The 24,036-nt window shown below is 48.1% G+C and overlaps 1 protein-coding gene across 7 annotated transcripts in view; it reads right to left on the bottom strand.

Moving 5' to 3' along the window:
• Myo5b (myosin VB) overlaps positions 1 to 24,036 on the bottom strand; it is a 301,342-nt gene that overhangs the window by 42,612 nt on the left and 234,694 nt on the right. For 5 of the 7 annotated variants that reach the window (XM_078030049.1, XM_078030051.1, XM_078030054.1 and 2 more), the window contains 6 exons: positions 22,783 to 22,939; positions 21,208 to 21,447; positions 14,942 to 15,175; positions 3,946 to 4,030; positions 2,726 to 2,874; positions 1,235 to 1,354 (listed from right to left, as the gene is read on the bottom strand). In XM_078030049.1, coding sequence (XP_077886175.1) covers positions 1,235 to 1,354; positions 2,726 to 2,874; positions 3,946 to 4,030; positions 14,942 to 15,175; positions 21,208 to 21,447; positions 22,783 to 22,939 — 985 coding nt within the window. The remainder of the gene's footprint in view (positions 1 to 1,234; positions 1,355 to 2,725; positions 2,875 to 3,945; positions 4,031 to 14,941; positions 15,176 to 21,207; positions 21,448 to 22,782; positions 22,940 to 24,036) is intronic. The other 2 variants (XM_078030050.1, XM_078030052.1) reach the window with 1 other exon arrangement.

Genomic DNA, 24,036 nt, shown 5'->3' with positions numbered 1-24,036 from the left:
CTGTTACGTGTAGATTTGTGTGTGCAGGCATGTGACTGGGTAATGTGTATGAATACAGACTGTACATGTATGTGCAGTACATTTTAAGTTCACATATGTGCATGCATGACAATATGATCTGGTTCCACCCTCATTTAATAAGCGCTCCATGCTTAGCTGTCACTGGATAGGTCTTGCTTCCTTGGAGAATGCAGACCTGGGATGGCAGTGCTTCTGTGTGGAAACAGGCAAAAGCAAACTGGGCAGTGCACCAGCAGCTCAGTCCAAATGGAGCTCCCAGTGTCCTAGACCGAGACCCCCCCAAGAGCAAAAACAACGGCCTTAAGCCAGCATTTATTAAAGGCTCACCAAGTGCATATAGCAAGCTCCACAGAACTGTACAACAGCCAGAAGACTTTCTGCTGAGGATCTCTTCCCTCCCTCCACCCTCTATTCCACTGTTTTCTGTCTTTATCACCTTTCACTTTTCTTCATAACACTTAGTGGTACCTGAAATTATATTGCATGTTTTTTCTTCTATTTACTGTCTAACTCTCCACTAGATAAGCTCCATGAGGGCAGAGCCTTCTCTGGCTTGTTACTATTTTTTATATCCATATGACACAGACTTTCTGGAAACACACTTAGTTGTAACAGTCTCTTTCCCAAGTCTACCTGCACCTGCTTTATATTATCTTCCTACTAGAGGAATCATATGCCTATACATCTTTGATAAAATGAAACACACAACACATATTGTATGGTATTTGACTTCAAGATGGCAAGAGCTATTATCAGCACAAAGAGACACCCCTGCACATTTCTGTTTCACACACTATTCTTGAGTTACCCAGCTTCTAAGTTGGAGGGGAGAATTCTGTGTTGTACTTTTTCATATTACCATATGCACCGTTACTAAATGGGAGGGGTAATAACTGTACCTATTTTAATCACTTCGCCTTCTTAAGTGAGTCATTTCAGCCCTCTGCCCTAGTTTTGTTAGGGGAACTAGGGATCTACCTTCCTCCCTCCCTTCTGTAGAGAGAATTAGGGAAGTTACAGGCTGCTCAGCACGGAAAATGTTAGCCCGAGCCGAGTGTGATCTGTAAGTCCACTGCAGTCCCAGTGATCTTGCTTCTCCAGGACGAGCCCCAGTGCATTCTGGTCACCACCAACAGCTGGTCTGTTAGGCAACACCACAGGTAATAAACACTCACTCTGGGGTGGGGTAGCCACCAAGAACCCTCTCACCTACCTCCACCTGCTGAAGGGCATCCTCACTGTCTCCGATCTCAGATGTGGATATGGAGGGGTAATTGGAGTCAGATTCTAAGCTACTTTGGTTTGATGGGTTCCGCCTATGACCTGGGGTTTGCTGTTCAGAAAAAGAAATGGGACATGTCATAATGAACTCATTTATTAGTAAGAACTAACTTAAGCAGCAGCATGCCTTGGATTTGCTCCTGCCTCATTTGTCAGCAAGAATAGGTATCACCGTTTCTCAAAATGATGGCTAAGTAGAGCCATTCCCACAAAAGACTTCACCTGTAGTTCTTAGTCATCCACCTAGCTAGTCATCAACATGACAGAAGACAGCGTGGCTCTGCAGGAAGGATTGTGTTCCTTGGTCTCTCAATGGCAGGCAAACCCACAATGCCAAGGCCTATTTCTCTGAACAATCCTTGGGGAACGACTCGTCATTCCCAGTCTTGTCCTCAAAATATGTAAAGGGTCCCACACCCAGGCTGTCTCTTAAAAAGAACACTCAGGAAGCTGAGGCAGGAGGATCACAGATTCAAGGTCAGCCTGGTCAACTTAGCAAGAGTCTCAAAATAAATAAAAAGGGCTGGGGGAAGGCTGCCCCAAACAATCCCTCCCTTCAACTGCCGCACCAGTCTTGTTTATGGTGGAGCATATCAGAATAGAAACAATCAAAAATAGATTTACCATTTGTACAGCTCATTTAAAAATATATTTGGGTTTATTTTTTGGCATCTGCTTTGGATTTCATAGTGAAAAGTGAGCTTAGAAGAAGACTGCAGATTTCTATATAAGTTCCTATTCAGCTTCTCTTCCTGGCTTCTACGCAATTAAGTCTTTTGGTCTTGAGATGCATGACTTGAGGGAATGTTTACATGGGGTAAAGAATGATGAATCCTGAAATATGAAAATGCTTCACATACACTGTTTTTCATGAGAGAGAGGAGGCATGAGCAGGCCCATGGGCTTCTCTGCTACACACACTATTACATACTCCAGTGTAGCCAAGTTAAAGCCCCCACACCATTACTGTGTCAACATAGGAGTCTTCCTAGAACAAGAAACAGGAGCCATCACATAATACTTGATGGAGATTGAACCCACCACTGAGCTACATTCCCAGGACCCCATCACCTGCACTTTAAAATTTTGGGACAGGGTCTCACTGAGATGCTGAGATTGACCTTGAACTTGTGATCCTCTTGCCTTAGCCTTCCGAGTCACTGGCAGTATAGTCATGTGCCATAGCACCTAGCTCAGCTCCTGAGATCTTTACAAAACCTTGACCCTGGAAAAAGAGCATCCCCAGGAAGGAACCTCCCAGCTCAGTTCCTCCCATGAATGCAAGTACAGACACCAGAGGCCTGCTGTGTGCGCACATGTGTACTGAGCATCATGGTGGGTCAGGTGCACCAGGGCAAAGGCCATAAGGCCAGGTTGGAAAGGGGAGACAGAGGGGCCAGTATTGCAGAACTGCCCTCCTTGCCTTTAGAATGGTCACCTCATCCCGCAGGTTGTCGTATCTCTGCTCCAACCGGGAATATTCCTTCACCAGGTTCTGGTACCGGGAACGCTCCTCCTCCAGCTCCTTCTTCATCAGAAGGTTCTCCTTCACGGAGTTTTGTGCAAATTCATCTGGAATGCAGGCACACTGAGCTGCAGTGCTGCCATCTGAGTGGACCCCCTCACACACATTGCTGCCTGCTTTCTATTGTCAGGAGGCAGCCTACAAAGAGCTCATTACCTGATGGCCAGCACAACTCCTCACCTACTGCAAAGCAGGGGAAGCTCATCACTCTCGCCTAAGTCTTCAGAAAAGGGAGAAGAAACAACTCTGCTTCTGGAGGTGGGGCGAGAGGAGCCTGGATAATCCACCTGCCTCGATGACAACTGCCAGCAACTGTGGGTAGCATTCCTGGCAGAACTGAAGCTGCTTCCCAGCTCCTTCCCTATTCCTGATTTTTTAGGTTCTGGAGTGCAGGAGGTTGGAGGAGATTAAGCCAAAAGTGAGGCTGGGGAAGGAGGAAAGGCAAAGAAGCAACACAGATGGGCTTTTGTCCTGGCCAAGCTTGATCAGCTCGACACAGCAAGGGAAGCTTTTTTAAGGGGAAATTGACAAACTATGTGACAATATTTTATGCCGGATGGCACCGTGAGGTCATGTGGTTCGGCTGCCTGGTGATATGGATGAGGAATCTGAGGATGGAGGCCGGGGACTGGGTCACACAGATTTGGGGACAGAACTGGGGTCCCTTTGGCCCTCCACAGCCAAGTGGATGACAGTCCAGGAGCTGGTGGGTACTTGAGGCTGACCTGGGGTCTAATCCAAGACCTCTGCTTGAGCAGCCATTAACAGATGACCCACTAGATAACAGAAACAGGTACTGTGGATGCTGAAGGTAGATGTTAACGGCACAAGGGCGCTCACTAAAAGCTCCAGCCTTAGCCCTTCACCTCTGCATCTTCCTCCTGTGAGCTCTGTCCTCTGGCCAGTTTGCATAGAAATAAATCCAGAAGCTGCCCAAGGCCACACAGCAGAGGCTGCTTGGCATCACTCTCTTCAAACCGAATGTCACTGCATGAACTTAGAGATCACCCCACCCCCATTCAAGCCCTTCCTCCACTGCAGTGTCTAGGAGTCTTTGGGGGAAAACCAGAGAGAAAGAGATTAAAATCCAAACAAAACTCAAGGGCTTTGGGCCTTACCTTTAGATTGGCACAGAATTTGGTTATTCAGCTGTTCTTTCTCATCTTTCAGGAGAGCATTTTCTTGCTCCAGGTCTGCAACTCTCTGAAAGAACAGGAAAAAATGATCCCTCGTGTATTTATAATAGCACCAAAAATAGTTAGGAAAAAGCTCAAGTGTTATGAAACTGTAAATTACTGTTGAAAAAAATTATAGATCTAAATAAACTGAAAAACCTTGAGGTAATGGATTAAAAGACAATATTGTTAAGATAGTAACACTCCTCAAATTTATTTACAAATGCAACATAAGGATCAAGATCCCAGCTGGCTTCTTCACAGAAATTAACAAGCTGACCCTAAAATTCATATGGAAAATCTACAGAATAGGCATAATACCTTGAAAAAGAAAGACAAAGCTATAGGAATTCCACTTCTAAATTTTAAAACTTACTATAATATATGGTACTCAGGAGTGTGGTGCTGGCATAAGGAAAAACATGCAGATCAATGACATACAACTGTCACAGTGACGTTGACAGTCAATTGATTTTTGACAAGAGTGCCAAAACAATTCTATTAGGGAATGAATAGTCTATTCATTACATGGTACAAGGTAAAATGGATATCTATACTTGCAAATGAATGATGTTGGACCACTACTTCACCACATATAGAAATTGACTCAAAGACAAACGAGATAAAACTGTAAAACTCTTAAAACATAGGGATCAAGTCATTGTGACCTTGGATCAGGCAAGGTTTTCTTAGATACAACACCAAAACCATCAAAAGAGTAAATTGGAGTGTCAAAATTTATGACTTTTGTGCATCCAAAACATCAAGACAGTGAAAAGATGGGAGAAAACATTTGCAAATCCTATATCTGATGTAGGACTCGTGCCATGAACATATAAAGAACACTTGGAGCTTAACAATAAAAAGACAAACTGGTATAAAAATTGGGCAAAGGACTGGAACCCACATTTCTACATATTTGATCTTAGCTAGAAGGCTGAGAAGTGGTGACACTTCTCCAAAGACTTACAAATGGCCAACAGCAACTGAAAAGATCTCATTGTCATTAGGGAAATGCAAACCAAACCGACAATGTGATGCTACTTCACACGCTAGGATGGCTATACTATAACTTGCTCCCTATGTTTTAAGAGTTTTACAGTTTTATCTTGTTTGTCTTTGAGTCAATTTCTATACAGTAATAAGAATTGGTAAGGATGTGAAGCAATCAGAACCCTTGTACTTCTGGAGGGAATTTAAAAGTATAGCAGTTTTGGAAAAATAGTCTGGCACTTCCTCAAGGTTAAACAGTTGTCACATGACCCAGAAATTCTACTCCTAAGTATAACTCCAAAAGAAAAAAACTTACCCCATGTGAAAACTTGCACAAAGATGTTTAGCGCAACATTATTCATAAGAGTGTAAATAACCCCAAAGTTCACCAACAAATGAATAAAACATGGTTGATCCATACAATGAAATTATTCAGTAATAAAGAATGAAGTATTGCATCTATACTAAGTAAAAGATGCCATTCACAAAAAGACCACATATCGCATGATTCTGCTTATATGAAATGTCCAGAAGAGGTAAATCTACAGAGACTAGTAGGTTAGGGATCGACTAGAATGGGGGAAATGGAACGTGCTTGCTAATGGCTTTAGAGTTCCTCTTTGTGGTGATGAAAATGTTCTAAAATTACTATAGAAATGATTGTGAAAAATCATTATAGTGATGGTTATAAAACTGTGAATTTAGTTAAAACCAATGAATTATATACCTGAAAGAAGGCAGTCAAAAGAATCATTTCACAAACCAACCAACCTATTAAGCACAGTGTACTCTGCTGAGGGACACAGCCAGGACCCCCCCACTCTCTCTGGTATAGATCGTTTCCAGCTACCTTCCAGAGGACTCTTCCTCATCTGTGTAGAAAGTGTGTCAAAAATAACATCCTCAGGATAATAATGCTTAATTACTAGCACATGCCCAGTGGGAGAGCTGGTGACCTCCTGGGACAGCAACCTTGGCGATGACCAACATCAGAGTGGAGTGGAGATGACCACCCAGACCTCTGAGGACCCGCCCACTGCCGTCAGGGAAACACCTCCCAGCTCTTCCCTTCCACTCCAGGCTTTAAAAAACCAAGAGGTGAGTGACAAGAAAAGCTGCTACACCCTCCAGCCCTGCCCAGATGTTAACAAGTCTGGAGCCCAGGGGCCAGGTCCCTGGCCCTCCCACAGGGGCTCAGAAGACAGCTTCCTCGGAGAAGCTGTCGGGCCTGCAGGTGGCCGTGTATTAGGTTTGTTCTGTAAAGCCCCGTAGAGAGAAAGATACACAGTATTGACAGGGGTTTGCAAAAAGAACTCCAAGCACTTTGTCAACACTATCAAATGTCTTCAAATTTCCTAAGAGTTTTCACTCTCATTCAAAACATGGCCCAAAACTACCTACACCAATCCTTTCAAGTCCTATTTGTTTATAGGACCAGGTAAAAGGATGCTGGTTCTCTCAACTCAGTCCCAGAAGCATACTTCTGGAGGTTCTGCCCCAAGCCACAGGCATGAGACTGACAGGTGTCAGAGCACATCAAAAGCCATCCAGGTCATCCTGACACTACCCTAGGTTACGAGCTACTGCTCACATCCAGCAGTCCTGCTCTCCTCATCAGCTATAAACAGGGACGCTCCTTCAAATAGTCATGCAAAGGGGAAATTTCCTCTCTACAGGTGATCAAATGAAAAAGGACACGTGCACATAATTACAGCCGTGTTACTCTTCTTTGACAATTTGTCTGATAATTAATGTGACTGATGTTTTGTACCTAGACACACTTTAGTCTCTTGCCCGACTTCATGATGGGGGCAGGTACAGAAGTGGCCGAGACTGAGAATGTACAAGTAGAGGGGTTGTGCCACTCAGCTCACCAGCCTACTTCTGGTCCAAGCGATGACACAGGTCATGCCACTCAGCCGTGGGCATTTTTCTGACCTGCCTTCCTGTGTCAGGAGCCTCACTGGAGGCTGGGGATGCCAGGTGAGTAAAATCTGTAATCATGGCCCTCAGTGCCCAGCAGGGGGAGGGACAGACCACAAATATAATGTAACTGATAAGGGATATAACCATCTCTACACAGCAAGGTTTCTAAGCCTCACACTGTTAATTCCCTGTTGGGGGAGGGGGCTGCCCTGTGCATTATTGGATATTTGGCAGCAAACCTGGCTCCAGAATACCACCCCCCATCTGTGACAACCAGACTGTCTCCAGACATTGCTCTGTGTCCCCCCATAGCAAAACTTCTGTGTGAGAGCCATTCCTGTAATGCAATTCCAAGGAAAGGGAGAGGACAAGGACACATCCTGAAGCCTTCACAGGAGCTCTTCGTCAGGCTCATAAGTGGGGTGTCCCAGGACAAAGGCTTGGGGGAGTAAGGGTAGGACTCCCAGTTGAGAGGCTGGGTTGGAGCAGGGGGAGTGGGAAAATTCATGGCTGGGTGGACTGAAGGACCATGAACCAGAATGTCCTCAAGGCAAAGGGGGAAAAGCCATCTCACAAACTTCTACTCTTAACTCCATCTGAGCAGGCCCAGCTTCTCCACCCCTTCCTCCTGCCTGGGCTTTCCCCTGTTCCTCCGGCAGGTTTCAAAGAGAACCCATACTTTACAGGTTAATTTGTTCTCATTAGTTAGTTCCATGTATCCTCTTCTGGGAAGTCTCTTCCCGACTCTTGAGGCTGCGGGGAGCTGCCATGCCCACTGGCCTGCTCTCACGGAATCCATGCATCCCTCCGGAGCTTCCAGACTGCACCGATTCCTGGACCACCTGCTCAGCCTGGACCAGAGACCTTAGCATGGACCAAGGAACCATATCTGCAAGGGACCATACCACCAGGCTGCAGATCCTCAGAACCCAGCCCACTGCCAGCACTGATCGCTTGCTGAATGAACACATGAGCCTTGCAGACAGAATTAAGAACCTGTGTTTTCCTCAGTCAACAATAAGGTCTCCCTTTTTTTTCTTTTCTAAAACAAATGTGTTTGTTATTGGCTAAAACATTTACAATAGGTTGTTTCATCAAATAACTCAATTTAGGAAACGTACAAAGGAAACAATGCTCTTCATCTAATTTGCTATCCATCAGGCTGTTCACCACTCCACGACTTTATGAGCACCTTTAAATTAGCTTGACACACAATTAAAACAGCCTTCACTTTCCTAAATAAGTAAAGTTGAACTGAAAACCCTGTGGAATAAACCTCGTAATATGTGCCTTTACAAAGTAATACCTGCAGCAGAGTAATGCCCACCACACCAGTCCTGGGCCATGGCAGGAGGTTCAGATCCCAGACCTGACCCACCAGGAACAAGGCTGAACCCTCTGCCTTCACCAAGGCCTGAGGTTTCCCAGCTGCTGTGAAGCAGGCAGACTTACCCAGGGAACAAGACTTTCCATTAACCAATTTCCAGCTATCCTGACAGCTCACAAAGTAGCCCATCACTTCTTCTGGGTATTCTATAGAGAGTCAAGGTCCCTCTGCAATGGATCATGCCATTGGTCAGCACCAAACATAGGTCATTTCCAGTAGATGGAACCGGAAATCTCCATCCCTATGAACACCAGCAAATACCATGGAACTTCATTGCAACAACCTGTGATTTGTGATCTGAGACAAGAACATAGTAAGGGAGGGAGGGTCATGTATGTTGCCTATTGTTTTTGAGCCTCATTTTTTCCTCTGGGGGGGTTTGTTTGATTCAGGAATGCAGGCCATTTTAAGGCATGCACCAAAGTGGCATCAAGGGATTTTCTTTCTTGCCTAAAAGAATTCTGGAGACTGGTCCACTCCCCTGATCATTAGTGAGCCTCAGACAGAGACAATCCCACACCCAGTTCCATGCCCAGGGAGGTCAGAGAAAGCTTCCCTAGCCATTGGGTCGGGGCCAGGCTGTCTTCCCAGTCAGCCAGCATATGGAGAATTTGTTGGCAGGTGCAGTAGGGATGAACTTCTGCAGCCAAATGGCTCCCTTTTTGGGCTGTCAGGGATGCAAGGTGGAGTAAGACACTTCAGCCACACAGAACAAGAACGAACATAACCCTGAGCATGATGGATGGCACCTTTACTAGGCTTCAGGACTCATTAAACACTACTCTGCAGCAATTCCTTTTGCAGGGAAAGTGGGAACAAAGAAGTAGTCTTAACTCTGGCAAGCAGATTTATTTGGAATGCTGCTTCTTTAAGGTTATTTGGAATAGCTCATCAGAACCAACACCTGGAGGATGGCGTCTTGTACCTATCGGGCTAATCTGGTCCCTATTAAGTTAAATGAATCAAGTGGCCCAGCCATCTGCTGAAGAACTGCCTTTGCTACTGAATCTTCAGATACAAGTCTAGCGATATGCTTTTGTCTTTTCAATTGAATATTTGAACTGTAAAAAGTCAATTGCAAGATTTCTAGTGGAAAACCATTGACAATTGAGTGGACAATGCCTATCAGGAAAGGTTCATCTGTCATCTGTTCCCAGGTGGTAGAAAGTTACAGCCCCTGGCTCTTGGTAGGGACACTTCTAATCCTACAAAGTCCTGGCGAGAGAGTTACTTGCCCATTCTGAGTGTAATGTAAACGACCATCAACATTCTAAATGAATGCAATGTTGGGTTATCTCGTCAATGGGAAATGGAACTAAAGCAGAGAATAGAAGCAGAAAAAGACGAGTGGCAGGAAGTACTGGACAAAATGTGAGCTGACCTGGGATACACAGCTGTTAGACACCTGCACGAGTCAAGGGTGGGCTCTCACTGCTCTAGGAAAGGGAAGTATTTGGCCAGAGAGTCACAACAGGTTTCAGACCCCTGGCTCAGAAGCCCTGGTATAAGGATGGACCTCCAAGCAACGATTTGAGGAAATAAGCCAACATTTATTGAGCTCCTACTACCTCTATATCCCAGGCATTAATTTTTAAGAACACTTCTGGGGTAGGATGTTTTTCCATGGTGTGGTGTCTGAACCCAGGGTCTCATGCATGCTAGGCAAGTACTCTACCATTGAGCTATACTCCCAGCCCCATTATTTGCTTTCGAGAAAACTAAGGCCCAGGTGCATTAGAGAACTCACCAAAGTACACACAGCCAGGAAGGGGTGTACACGGCTTTCCCTGAGCAGTCTGGGTGTTGCCCTAGGCTCTGAACCACTCGGCAACCTGTCTCCTGACAGTTCGGGAGACAAAGAAGAAACAGCAATGAACAATTGAGAGTCAGCCTCACATAACTGGTTTCAACAGCAGGAGGGACCAGGTGAGGGACCAGGGGAGAGTGCATGGAGGAGGGGAGAGTGCATGGAGGAGGGGAGGGGGCCGAGCTGAACCTAAGGAAGAGAGGAGGACTTTGGATCCTGAGGACAGGGGAGGAAACTCCAGGTTTGGAACGACAGAATGAAGATGCTGGAGGGGAAAAAAAATCACAAAGATGAAACTATCAGAACAAGAAGCTCTTGGGAGCCAAAGGTTTACACAAAGAGTGAACCAGAACACAGGCTGGAGCAGCAGCAACTCAGCAAGATCATCTTTTAGGATGGACCAAAGAGACTGGCACCAGTGAAGTCCAGCTTTTTGTGGGAAAAAGCCCCCTCTTTCCTGGGCCCACAAGGTTACAGAATGAACCCTCTGTTTGTGCAGCAAAAGGAGTGCAGGTCCCCTTTTCTGGGCATTCCACTTCCTGCCTTTCCACACACTGCACCTGCCTTAAGAAGAAATTGTACAAGCACAGCCCTGGGCAGAGACAAATCTTTAATTCTACAGACTCCTGAAGAGTTACGTGCTCATTCTCCAAGAGTAAATTTTTCCTCCAAGTAAGCCCAGTGTGCAGAACAGTACCTGACACACACAGGCACTCAGTAAACACCTGTTGAAAGTCAAGTTCACCGAGAGACCTGCATTCCTGAATCAAACAAAACGTTACAGGGAGGAAATGAGGCTCAAAAACTAGAGATAACACCATGTCCCTCCTGTATTGTATTCTTGTCTCAGATTAAAGATTATAGCTTGTTGCAATAAAATTCCATGGTATTTGCTGATGGTCATAGAAATGGAGATTTCTGGTTCCACCCAGTGGAAATGACCCATGTTCCGTACTGACCAATGGCATGCTCCATTGCAGAGGGACCTTGACTGTATATAGGATGCCCAGAGGAAGTGATGGGCTACTTTGTGAGCTGTCAGGATAGTTGGAAATTGGTTAATGGAAAGCAAAGTCTTATTCCCTAGGAAGATGTGCCTGCTTCACAGCATTAATTTAAAAGCAAACAACTAGGAATTGAAAACCAACATTCTTTGAACATTGAGGCAACTTTAAAAATGTCAAAAACACAAACCTCCACAGTAGCCCAGGAGATGTCACCTCGATGATCTCCCCTCCCCAAGCTCCCAGAACCTACTGTTGCACATGTCTGGAGGTTTCATGGGCTAATGCTGCCTGAGGTCAGAAGGTCCTTCCTGGTCTGGCCCTCTGGCCCACTGCCTCTCTGACCTCCCCTCCTACCTTCTCTTCCTTGCTGTTCTACATCTAATACACTTGTCACCTGTACCTCACAACTTACCCTCTTTTCTCAGGGCCATCTCGGTGGGGACATCTTTGGCCATTACAAAGGACTCACATTCCTCCCTCCACAGGTCACTCTCTATTTTTCTTTATAGCACATGATGGATATCTGGGTTTGATGCCTATCTGTCTCCTCTTATCCCCCATATGTAAGCTCCCTAGGAATGAGAAGAACCTTTTTTGATTAATTTTGCCCCAGTGTGTAGAACAGTCAGGAAACCCCTGCTGAAAGATGGCTGCAATGAGACACCACAGAGGTGGGTTAGGAGGCTTTCCTAATAACCATCAGCCTCCTCATGAACCAGGACCCTGTGCCACTGAGAGTACAACTTTGAGTCTTAGCTGCCACAGAAGTCCGGCTCTGTATCTTTGTAGTGTAAAGAATCACCCAGGCAGATCCCTCCGCTTCCTTCTGAAAAAAATCTCAAACTTAAGTCTTACACTGGAACCACTCAAGGTAATCAAAGAACATCTGATGTCCCTGTGATTGATGACCTGATACAATGTACCACTCTCCATGCTCAGGGCCTGGGGCCTGCAAATGCCAATGGCCCCTCCGTGTCAGGCAGCTGGCTGCTGGTGGCTCCACTTCACCCATCGCAACCTTGCAGCCAGCTAAGCCTCACTATGACCACCAAACAACCTTCAGAGCTGGTTCTGGATAATGAGCTACTGCCTGTGCGCCAAGGGCAGCCCTGGGAGCCTCCCTTTCATCAGGGACACCAAATGGCAGTCATACAAAACAGCACAGATGCACAAAAGCAGGCAGCATAGGGATGGTGGAGGTGTCAAGAAATAACAAACAGGAAGGAGGTTAAGGGCATAGGTATGGATCATGCTGTGGAGGGGCCTAAGGAATATATATATATTTTTTAAGTAGAAAAGGATGAGGCTGGGCTGTGACGTGGGGATGCCCTAGGCTCTGAGGACACAAATATGAATTCCTTGTCCCCACAGGCCGAGGCAGTGCAGCCATGTGGCTTCCCAGTTAAAGCCATCGGGTGGGGCTGACATGTTCCAGGATGCCAGTTCCAATACAACATTTGCTGCTTCTGCCAACAGAAACATCAAACTCATTAATTAAACATCCACCAGCAGTCATCGGCTCCCTCACTGTGCTTTGCTGGTCTCATCAATCTTGCTCAGTGCAGAGCAGGCCCCTGGACACATCTAGCAGGAAGCCAACTGTCTGATTATTCAGCATTTGTTAAGATTGGACACAGAGCCTTTAAAAAATATTAAACCCTGACTAGGCACAGAAACGAAGAAATTAGCCCCTCTACCTTCCCCCAACCACCAGAAAAAAAAGTTGTAGTAGACCCTCAAGAAGAAAGAATGATTACTTTTGCTGCCCCCCACCAACAACCCCTTCCTTGGAAAGATGATCCACTTAATGGATCATGGTGGTGTCTTGAGTCTTTGCAACTTAGGTTTTGCTTCTGTGTGGAGTCAGAGAAAGGTTCTCTGCTCTTTGCCTATTGTTCTCCTTGCAGAATCCTTGCTTTGTTGCCAGTTTTAAGCCGTAATTTTATTTAAGACCTAAGCCAATATACTCCTAGGAAATAGCAATTTTTTTTTTAAAGAAGAGAAGGCAGAAATCTGCTTTCTGTATTTTGCTCTGCCAAGGAAAATGTTCATGATACAATGTTTATGCCCCTTTGGATGGAGACCTGGATGTTTGAAAAGTGCTGGGAATCTCCACATCGCACTGTTAAGCAGGAAACAGGGAATGCAGGGATGGGTCAGTGCAACCTGGGGAGACAGAGATAGGAGAGATCTTGGTTTTGTGGAGGTGAACAGACCTCCCAGGTGTCTACTCTGACTTAGATGTATGTGCAGGGAGCCGTCTTTCCTCCCAGGGTCACAAATCTCAAGTTCCCAATTCTAATCTTGACCTCTTCTTTTTGCCTTTGGAGTCCACCTTCCTGTATTTATTTACACAGAAGGGCTACCCACTCATCTGCACCAAGCGTCAGCAGAGTACAAGTGCACAATTCCATGATTTGATGGTTACTGGCTTGTAGCCTGGTACCACATGCTTCATCCCAAAGGAGGAAGCCCACTCCAGACCTCATGGTGGGTAAGCTGGCAGGTGGTTTACCTGGGCAGAGGATTTTGTGATGCCTCAAAGCAACCCACTGGGAGGGTGGGCTGCCTGCACTGTCAAGCCCTGTGTCTGACATTCTTCTGGGCCTAACACCCATCCGGGTCTCACTTCTGACCCTGGAAATCCCCGACATCTGGGGGGAAGGCAAAGGCTGATGGTGCAGGAGTCATGCCTGGGGTGGGAAAATGTTGTAGGCAAGTCCAGCATGAGCGGGCTCTGCAGGTTTCATCTCAAATGGGAATCTGCGGTTCTCAGCTGTGAGGTTTGAGGCCAGAGAGGGAGGCAGGGTAGCAGAGGACAAAGGACTCCAAGACAGAGTTGAGGTCCTCTATTCCTTCTAGAAGCCAAACACAACCTCACGGCATCAGCCAGTGCAAGTCCAGAGGGAGCCTTAGAGATGATCTGGAAGAACTTTCATATACACGGGTAATAGAGGCCAGTGAGGTTTCCTGCAATGCTTGACCATGAGGAAGTAGGGACGAGGTCAGGATTCTGAGGCCTGCTCCAGGGCCCTCTGTGTCGGCATTCAGTCTGCCCTAATTTTGAAATACTAATGTAGGAACACTGAATCTCCCACTCCTTAGACTCTCAACCCACTGTGACTTCTCCAGTGAGGAGTGCTAAGCATGTGGATAATGTGCTCTTTCCCTGTGGCCTGTAGGTCACTACAGAGATGGGGAGACAGCAGCTGTGTCCTAAGTCCATAGAGGGGTCTCTAGTGGCACTCTGGGACTTTCCTGGTTGGAACAGGTATCTTGGGCCTAGAGAAGGGATCATTTGTGTCCTGATGTTTGGGGCTGCTGGGCAGATCCTAGGAAGTCTACTTCATGGGGAAGCATACCAAACAGCAGCGAAGGCTACACAAACTTGGGCAAATTCCCCAAAGCACAGTGACCTCTTATGGATGGGAAGTGACATCTAGAAGCTGCCCCCAAGTCCTAGAGCAATCATGATCTCTGTAACAACTCTCTTGCCAACAGTATTCAGGCCTCAGCAGATCCAAAGAATAACTCTAGACTGTAAGATGTACAAAGGCAGAGGCTGTGTATCCCTCTCAAGAGACGACAGGGTGTAGCCAACGGCAGAAGCTCAATTGACACTTGTTCAGTGAATGGGCACGTCTGTCTGGCTTACCCAGAACCTGGCCACTTTCTGTATAAGCACAGGAAGATGGCTGCTCTGTGGGTATGAGCCCCATTAAAGCCATGGTGTTTTCCCAGCTTGAAGAAGAAACGGTCTCTGAGGGGTGCTGCACTGGCAAGCGGGTAGCCAGCCCTGCCCTTCTGGCTCAGGCATACCTTTCTCAGCTCGTCCTTCTCCCTGCTGTGGGCATCCTCCAGGACCCTACGCTCCGAGTGGGCTCTCTGCAGCTCCGTGCGCAGGCTCTGCACCTCCTCCTGCAGCTGCAGGCTGGCATCGGCCCCCTGGTTCTGCTGGTAATGCGCCAGCTCCCTCTTCAGCTTCTCCACCTGCATGGTGTGCATGGAGGTGACCGCCGACAGTTGCTCCGACAGGGTCTTGAACTCTTTGTTCTGTGGAGAATCAGAAAATGGGGAAAGGGAAGGAGGAGGGAAGAGAAAGACAGGGTTATTGGGCCAGGAAAGGCAGAGTGAAGGCAATAGGAAAGTACGTTCAAGGTGGAATTAAACTTCACAATCATTACATGCTCGAGTGCTCGCCTGCCATCTCCCTAACAAAACTCTGAGCCCAGGAAAAACAGAGGGAAGCAAAAAATAGCAGCACTGGGATCAAAAAATACTTCAAGGAGCTTTCATGAGCCCTCTCAGAGCTGGAAGCTGGCTGATGGCAGTTTGATTTCTCCTCTGGGTGGACAGATCCTTCCATCCGATTTGGAAGTTGTAGGAATGATGTAGCGGGCTCCCTGGACCTGCAGTCTTGGATTTTGAAGTTTCTCTGTCCTTTCACACCAAGCCCTCCCACCCTTGGACTTGCTGGCACAAAACGCTGCAACCTAATCGCCAGCTCTGAGACAAAGGCCCCTTTAGCATACCTATTCTAAGGGGCCTTGGGATCCCTCTTGCCCCCTGTCAGGCTAGATTACCCTGGGGTGCCTCTGAGTCGGGAGACTGATGCCTGGCGGAGCTTGCACCTGATGTGAGCCTGGCTCACTGGGTACCTGATCACCAACCCACTCACGTTTCCCTGTGTGCCTGGGACCCTGAGAACCTAGTGCAAGGGTCAAATCCAAGTGTAAATGAGGGGCAGAGTTGTGGCTGTCAGAATCAAGAGTAACAGTCCAAAGTAGTTAGCATGAAAGAGTAGTGGTGAGGAAGGAGGGCTCTCCAAATAAGCAGGCAACAGCAAATAGTCATCGATTATTCTTCATTGCTGTCCTCTACAGGAGCATCAGGTAGAATAGATACTGGGTAAAATACCAATAAGCAAGGACAGTGGGAATCAATGATTAATTTACATCAGAAATTAGACCTCACAAAAAGCAGTGAGGAAAAGTAAAAGAAAGGCCATTGGAGCCTGGACACCAGACATGCCGTGGGACTGCGGGGCTGGGGCGTCGGCAGCAACTGTCCATGTGCATGCAGCAGGTGGGGTCCTCAACCTGCTCCCTATGACTGGTCTGGCTGTCAGCCTCATGCCGAGGAAAAAATTGGTGTCTATTTAGGAAGACTGTCCCTGCCTAAACTACCCTCCTGGGGGTTGCCAATGGAGGCTGAGAGTCTCTGCACAGTGGGGAAGGCAGGCTGGACTAGTTTCCTCTGACCTCTCTGTTCTGGGTTGGAAATAAGGCTTAGCTCATCTCTCACCTCGAGGTGGCATGTCCTGGGTCGTATCACCAAAGGTGGTAAGGATGACAGGGCTAGGGTCCCTGGTGAAGGTTGGGCATGAAGAGAGGCATGCATGTGAAGGCAGCAGGGGGCACAGGCATGCCCTGCATTGCTGTGGACCTCAGCCACATAGCCTGGCTCTGGGAGGCCCAGCTCTCCTGATCCCAATACCGCCCAAGTCCAGGCTCAGGGAATGTTGGGGTGACAAGCAGCTGAGGCTGGACAGACTGCCTGGAGCCCAGCTCTACCCTTGATCCTCCAGGAATGTACACCCCAACTTCCTCACATGTAAATGGGTGGAAACACACCTTGGAGGCTTGTCACCAAGATGTAGGGATAAAGCACTTAGCCTGCTGCCTGGATAACATCAGCATACACCGGTGATCCTCACTGGCCAGGATTCTATAAGGAGCCCCTCAGAGAGGGGCTTGCAAGGCTCACGGTGTGCATGGGGGAGTCCCCACAGCAGAGCCAGGGAAGTTCCTTATCTCATCCCACTGCATCTGAACACGACCCCTGAGGGTTCCAAGGCTGTGTGCCTTGTATTCTGAGTGTCTGGCTTCTGAAAGGAAGCCCCAGGAGGGGATGGCTTCCTGTTTGTGCCCCAAGCCTAGCACCCCTCATGGGCCCCCCAAGTCCTCCCTGTGCTGGGAGGCTAAGATTGCCAGCGCTAGTTTAGTCAGTGCCACTTGGAGACCCAGTCGTGCCCGGCACTAGTGAAGGCCTTTGCTGACATTAGGGGGCATGGCTCTGGAGAGTTCTAGGCAGACACTAGTCCTCCTAGGAGGTCTCAAAATTCCCGAATGGATGCTCGCTCTGCTGCTACTGAGGCACACAGGTGAGGTCAGGCGAGATTTTGAAATGTCTCTGCAGGGTGAAGGGCAAGTCACCTGCCTGTTCATCCAGGTGATGGCAGGGCCTCTCCTGCCTGAGCAGCATCTTTGTGTAACTGGAGGAAAGTACCACCCTCAAGGCGGGGAAACAGTTTCCCCTGTGGGTGGGCATAGCCCCAGAGGTACACAGATTGGAACAAAGAATGCTACTTCCAGGGAAGGCTCGTGGTCAGGTGAAGAACAGCAACTGAATTTCAGCCACACTTCTCTTAAAACCAGGCCCCTTGTTCAGTGTACAACCAGAACTGTACAGAGTGATTTCCAATAAATGCTCATGGACTTGGGTTGGCGGGGGGAATAAGCAGATTACTGCAAGACAGTCTGCACAGTGAAAAGCAGCATGACCCCCACACAACGGCTACCAGTGGTGGGTGCTTGCTTTAGGCCACACACTATACTATGCTCACGTATAAAACTCATTCAAGCTTCACAACAAGTCCTATTTGGTATGGATTACTAGCATCGCCCCCTACTTCTGATGCACAGAAAGGCCATAAAGCTGTAACTTATAACATGCACATGGTAACTGAATGCCTATTAAGTATAATGAAATCAGACTGACTCAAAGGCTGACAATCTATAGATTTGTATTTTTTCCATGTAAAATGCATTTAAATACCACCTTATATTTATAAGTATATAAGAAACTTGACTCCCATTTAAAAATTGTAAGTTCAACTGACCAAATTATTCTTCATATGTGCCGATATAAAGCCAGGCTTTTGGCCAAGTTCATGGGCTCCCTCATTTTGGCTGAATAATATCACATGAGACCTATACCAGGGGCACTATAATAAATGGTCCCAGGAAATGACTATTTATTGCTGAAGGCTATGAAAATCATGGGAGAATGTTTTAGCACCATGGACAGCTCAAATTCTCCTAACCATCTTCTTCTCTTTCAGGGACTCTCAAAAGGACTCTATGTCACTTGCTTGGGAACTTGGTGCTGAATCTGTCTTCCCTCTCCAGTTGGGGTGTAGTCTCAGGACAAGCATCTGGGATGCCACCTTAGCCTGGTTTTCTCTTTCAGTCTCCGCCCTTGCCAACTCATGGCAGGGGTCAGGGTACTTGTTGCAGGACTGTCTCCATCGACCTGGGCCTTGGTCCTCTTCCTCATGCTACTGTGACCAGTACCTTGGGACACCTTTGCCTCCGTCTTTCCCGACACACACATGTCTTCCTTCCAGCTTCGAACCTTGCCTATGTGTCAAGAGAGCAGCTGCCTGAATCTTTTCCAAGAATCACAAGAAGAAAAGCAACTCAGATTGCTGAACAGTTGGCCTCATCTGCTAATAAAACCAGCAGCTCTAGAGAGCTGGCAGGGAAGAGGATGCTGATGCCTTCTCTCACAGCAGGGTGGCAGGCACCCTGGACTCTGGGTCTTCCCCTGACCCCACAGCACACACTATAAATACCTGCCAGTCTTAAGGACAATGCCATCATATAAGCATTAACCCAAACCAAGGTTAGTGCCTTGCAGTGTGAGAGATCTAGCAATTTGGTCAGAGGTGGCAGACCATGCCCTGAAAGCAGCCCATCAGTGTCAATGCCACACAGGCTACTTACTAGCTGTATGATCTTGGGCTGGTTACTTACATTCTCTGTGCCTCAATGTCCTCATCTTTGAGATAAGTATATTAACATTGATCTCCTAGGGTTGTGGTGAGGATTCAATGAGTTGGTATGTGAGAACAGTGCCTAGCACATAGGCAATATGGGGAGACACATGAGAAAGCAAGAATCTCATCACCCCTTGTGACCACCTGTGGCATGCAGGGCACCCTGCTCAGGTGACTAATGCTTGTCACTATTCACAGATGTTTGTTAGCAGGAAACTTAAGCCAAAAAGCTTAAAAAAAAAAAAGTCCTTTTAAATCTGCTTCTCTTTGATGTTCAAACACATGGATTGTAAAATTTAGATTTATTTTTATCCTCTGAAGTTGACTTTAGCCATCAGCAAGGTCAGTGTCCAGCCCTATCTGGAATCTGGAATCTGAGGGTCAGAGTGGCCAGCATGCACACAGGGATCCTGGCAGAGGCAGCATCAAAGCCTCCACGTCCCTCTCAGTGTTCTTTGCCCACAAGGTCAGCTGGCAAACCGGGACTACTCCTGCCTTTTCTGGCCAGTCATCAACAACCCTTTCATTATCAAGCAAAACCAAAAACTTGGTGTTCTTTGCACTTGTTTAATCCACATGGCCAGGGCCAGAGACCAGACTCTCTCCTCTGAGCAGGTGGGACCTCTTCCCTCACCTGGCCAATGGCTGCAGGCTGACAGGGCAGGGATCAAGTGTAGCCCATCCTATACCTGGGCCTTGCTTGATTCCTTATAAGGAGCCAGTGGAACAGGCACCTTGGAGAACCTACACAGAAAGCACAGCCCTGGGGTAACACCTCTTCTCAGAAACCTGAAACACACCACTGTTATCTAGGCCCTGCATTGGGACAGCCGGTTTAGGTATAAAATGGCTTACTTATATTCCTGTTATTGGGGTCACAGTAAGTTTTAGAAGTGTCCAGTATAGGACAGGTGCAGTAAAACCAAGTCACCTCCAAGATCATGGCTGGTGGCCCCAACTTGGTTTCTTTCTTCAGACCCCTACACCATCACACTATGCCCTTTTCCTCTCAGCAGTAGTGAAACCCTCCAGGGTGCTACAAGAGCCTGGGCCTGGGGTCACCTTGACATCCTGCAGGAGCCAGGTGATGGTGAGCCTCTTTTCCATACTCAGCAATGACTATAGGAAGAAAGAACCGATGACAGTGTTTGCAGTTTAAAAAAAAAAACAACTAGCACTGCCCTCATCATGGCTGTGAGCAGAACCTAGGTTGTAATACCTCCTAATTCTGTGGCCTGATCTAGAATTTCCCCATCTGTGAAATGACCGCAAGTGAAGTGAGGATTCAATGAGTGAATACAGAGCACACATCACAGACTGGCACAAGTGGTACCCACAAGTCATGATGGGATCCATGCCATGGGTCCTAATGCAGGAAGATTCTTTCCCATAGCACAGCATTCCACTTGTACCAAAGTTATCCCTCATCCCTGAATCAAGGAGTTAGACGGGAAGGAGGACAGACCACCTGGGCCACCCGAGAGAGAGAGAGAGAGAGAGAGAGAGAGAGAGAGAGAGAGAGAGAGAGAGAGAGAGTGTGTGTGTGTGTGTGTGTGTGTGCAAGCCTCATTCCAACCTGGGTTTCGCCCAGGTGTATCTGCCCCCCAGGAGCATGTCCTGTGTTTGCCTTGAATCCCTCTTAATACCACGCCCAGCACCCTTCCTGCAGGCTAACAATTCCTTCTTTGTTCAGCAGATGTGGGAAAGTAGCTTAAGCTTTCCTTAAGCAAAGAAGCTAAAACCTCCTGAAAGCAGTGATTATTTCTGGAGTTGGGAGGACTCCAGGGCAGAATCCTGCTTGCAGCATTGCCAGTTCCTAGAGACTACCTGCTTTCCTTGGCTCCCGGCCTCCATTGCCCCTCTCCATATTTCCTCCCCTCAATCTCACCACCCATCCTTCCTCCCTCTCATGAAGGCCCTTGTGCTCCCATCAGCCCACCGGGAAAATCTAGAATCATTTCCCTATTGCAAGATCCTTCGGTCATTCACATCTGAGCAGCCCTTTTGCTCTGTGAGGCAACGTTCACAGATCCCCGGGTTTAGATGTGTGCATCTTTGGGAGGCCACTGTTCTGCCTGCCATGGTCAGGAACTGTTCTTACTGGTGGGGCGATACCTCGAGGACTTCTAGGCTTCCTCAAGTCTCTGGCACATGTCATTTCCCGAGGAAGCTACGGGTCTCTCTCAAATATACCCTTGGTGCCCCACTCAACCTGACACCGGGGAAGGGAGCTCCTCACACTGACCTGGTCATCAATCTTCCGCTGCAGCTGGACCACCTTGTTCTCCATGCCCACATTGAGGCGTTTCAGGTGCTCTGCTGAGCGGGCCTCGATCTTGAGGGCCTTCAGTTCCTGCTTGGCCTTGAGCCTCCGGAAGGCACACTGGATGACGATGGCTGCAGCCCGCAGCCGCTGGAAATGCCTGCGTGCCATCCACCCCCGGGCGTGCTTTTGGATGATGGTGGCCTTGTGCTCCATGAGGACCTGGAGGGGAATGGCAGGCATACTCACCCTGTGGGTTTGCACCACAGAATGGGAGCAAGGGAAGCTCATGGAACCATCTGGATGATGAGGCTGAGGGGACAGGGCCCCAGCGTCTAAGGTATTGATGGCTGTTTTATGAATGAATTGTAGCCAGGCTCCGCAGCCCAAGTACCCAAGGGAATCAGCTGTCAGACTCTTATTTTAGCTTTATTGTGCTTTCTGTTTCCCTGACTAGGGAGCCACAGTCTAAAAACCCCACCATTTGGGGGATTGAATGATTAGCCTATTGATCTCTCCCCATTTGACAGATGCAGATCCCGTCTTGGTGCAGGGGAACTAGAAGGTAGAGTGTACAATCCAGTGAGAGGTCCCAAAAGGTTAGTGGCTTATAAGTTAACTACACATGAGTTAGTTTTTCTAACACGTTAAAGGCCACTCAGAAAATCAAAGCATCAATGTTCTTGCCTTAATACCCTATAAAAAATATTGAGTGTTACATACCCCGTGTGTCACAGCTGCAAGACACCCAGTGCTTGCTCTTTGCATGTGCTGCCCCCTGCTGGTTACCTAAAAAAATGTCACCTGTCCCTATCACAGGGACATCATCACACCATTATTAGTCACTCCAGAAGTCATGGAACCTTCTCCCATTGGCCTGGGACTCCATTATACCAGGTGCATCCACCATCACAGGGTCATGCTTGTTCTGTCATCACTGATTCAGTGTTTTAGGTTTATCGTTTAGGAAAAAAAAACCTCACACTTCTGATCATAGAAAGCACAAATATTCATTTTAGGAAAACAAACATCTCGGGCACCTGCTTCCAACTTGACTTTCCCATTAGCATTGTGCTTTCAGCTGCACAGTTTTCTGGCTGAAGGAACATGTGCTGATTGAGAGCTTCCTAACCCAGGATTTCAGCCTCGATGGAGTAACGCAAAGAGCAACGGCCCAGCAGGAGGTGACAGCGGCCCTCCCCTGGCCTGACCTCAGCAGGCTTCAGGCCTCTAATCTAGAAAGGGCTCAGTCTGCTGGGACCTAGTACCACCCCCTGTTCAAGTCTGAACAAGCTAGGTCAGGCACCAGGCTCTGCCGCTGGCTCACAGGTGCCCTCAGGCAGGAGACTGAGCTCCTCTGGGCAGCTTAGGGGTCAAGGGGGAACACCACCACCCCACCTCCCCTCTTTGCAGGACTTCAGGAAGGACTTGGTAAGAGCAGACATGTGAAGTCAGAGATTCAGAAAAAAGTCAGTAGAGCCAACAAATGTTCCTGTGGGTGACACTGCTGCTATAGGCGGGACTCCAGCCGGCAAGTCCCCCAGGGTGGCCACTTACCTGGCGGTAGATTCTGCGCACGAACATGGCCCGAGCAAAGGCCTGGATGACGATGGCAGCCCTGCGCACTCTCTGGTAAGCCAGGCGGGTCCTCCGCATGCGGTACTGCTTCTGGAGCACCACTGCTGCCCGAGTCCTTCGCAGGTGCTCAGCCAGCCTGTCGGCGGGAGAGGGCGAGTAGCATCAGGGAGAGCGCTCTGGGCAGCTGGCACCGAGGCCCCTGAGGTGTCTGCAAAGCAAGCTCCTCCTCACCATGGTCCTACTGGGACAGCTTTCACCGTCCTTCCCAAACACAGCAATGCCTCAGGCACTTAATCCATAGGCTCAGAACTGTAGGGTTCCCTTTCTTCTAGGGGTTCCCCAAAGACTTCCCACCATCATTGGCCTTGGTCTGAGTTTGACCCCCCTGTGATCCTTACCCGACTACTCTCAGCTCCTGGGCAGTCCCCTGCCACACACCCTCGGTGCCCCCCATCCTCCATGCATTTACATTGCTGCCTGTGCCTCTCCAGGCTTGGGGATGCCCAGGTCTACGTCTCAACTCATTCTGCACCCCTAGATCTAGTTCAGGGCCCACAAAGCAGGCAGTAGGCAAGTATCTGCTGAATGACTGAATCTCCTCAGGCCCCCACCTCTCCTCCCCATTTTCTCATCTCCCCAGGCCCTTTCCCCTGGAAGCCCACGAGTATCTCTCCTTTCTTTCATCACTGCATTCCCCGTCTCATTTCCCAAATAAAATAGCCAGGTTGATGCTTCCCATCCTTAAGAGTCTTATTCTGCTCCAGGCTCACAGCAAGTGTTCAGCCCAAGGTCCACAATGTTCCATGCTAGAAAGGCCCCTAGAAATCATTTAACACAACCTCAGAAGAACCATCCAGGCCAGATGCTCATACTTGGTGAAATGCACAATTCCCTAGTCCAGCTCCCTGTGCGTGCTTTCCTCAGATATGTGCCCCTGGATTACAGGCTTTCTGCAGGGAGAATTCAGGTCAGGTCTGTTACACTCCTGCACACGTGCTCTCTAGCAGAGATGGCCGAGCAGCCACTTGAAACTTTGACTCTCGAACACCAGATTTTGTGGTAATTACTGTCACTTCTCCACAGAAAATTCTTAGAGAAAGTGCTGGCAGTGGATCCACCTGTGAAGGCCCGGGGTATCCCATGAGAGTCTGTGGAGGGGCCTAAGATATAGCTTACAGGAGGCCATGCCTGCCCCAGTGGACGGAAGAAGGGAACAGTGAAAGCAGTTTCCTC

The sequence above is a fragment of the Ictidomys tridecemlineatus genome, chromosome 13 (genome assembly GCF_052094955.1).
Source record: "Ictidomys tridecemlineatus isolate mIctTri1 chromosome 13, mIctTri1.hap1, whole genome shotgun sequence".
Classification (NCBI taxonomy): domain Eukaryota; kingdom Metazoa; phylum Chordata; class Mammalia; order Rodentia; family Sciuridae; genus Ictidomys; species Ictidomys tridecemlineatus.
Note: the sequence above shows the minus strand (reverse complement) of the source record. Positions and strands in the feature narration are given on the sequence as shown.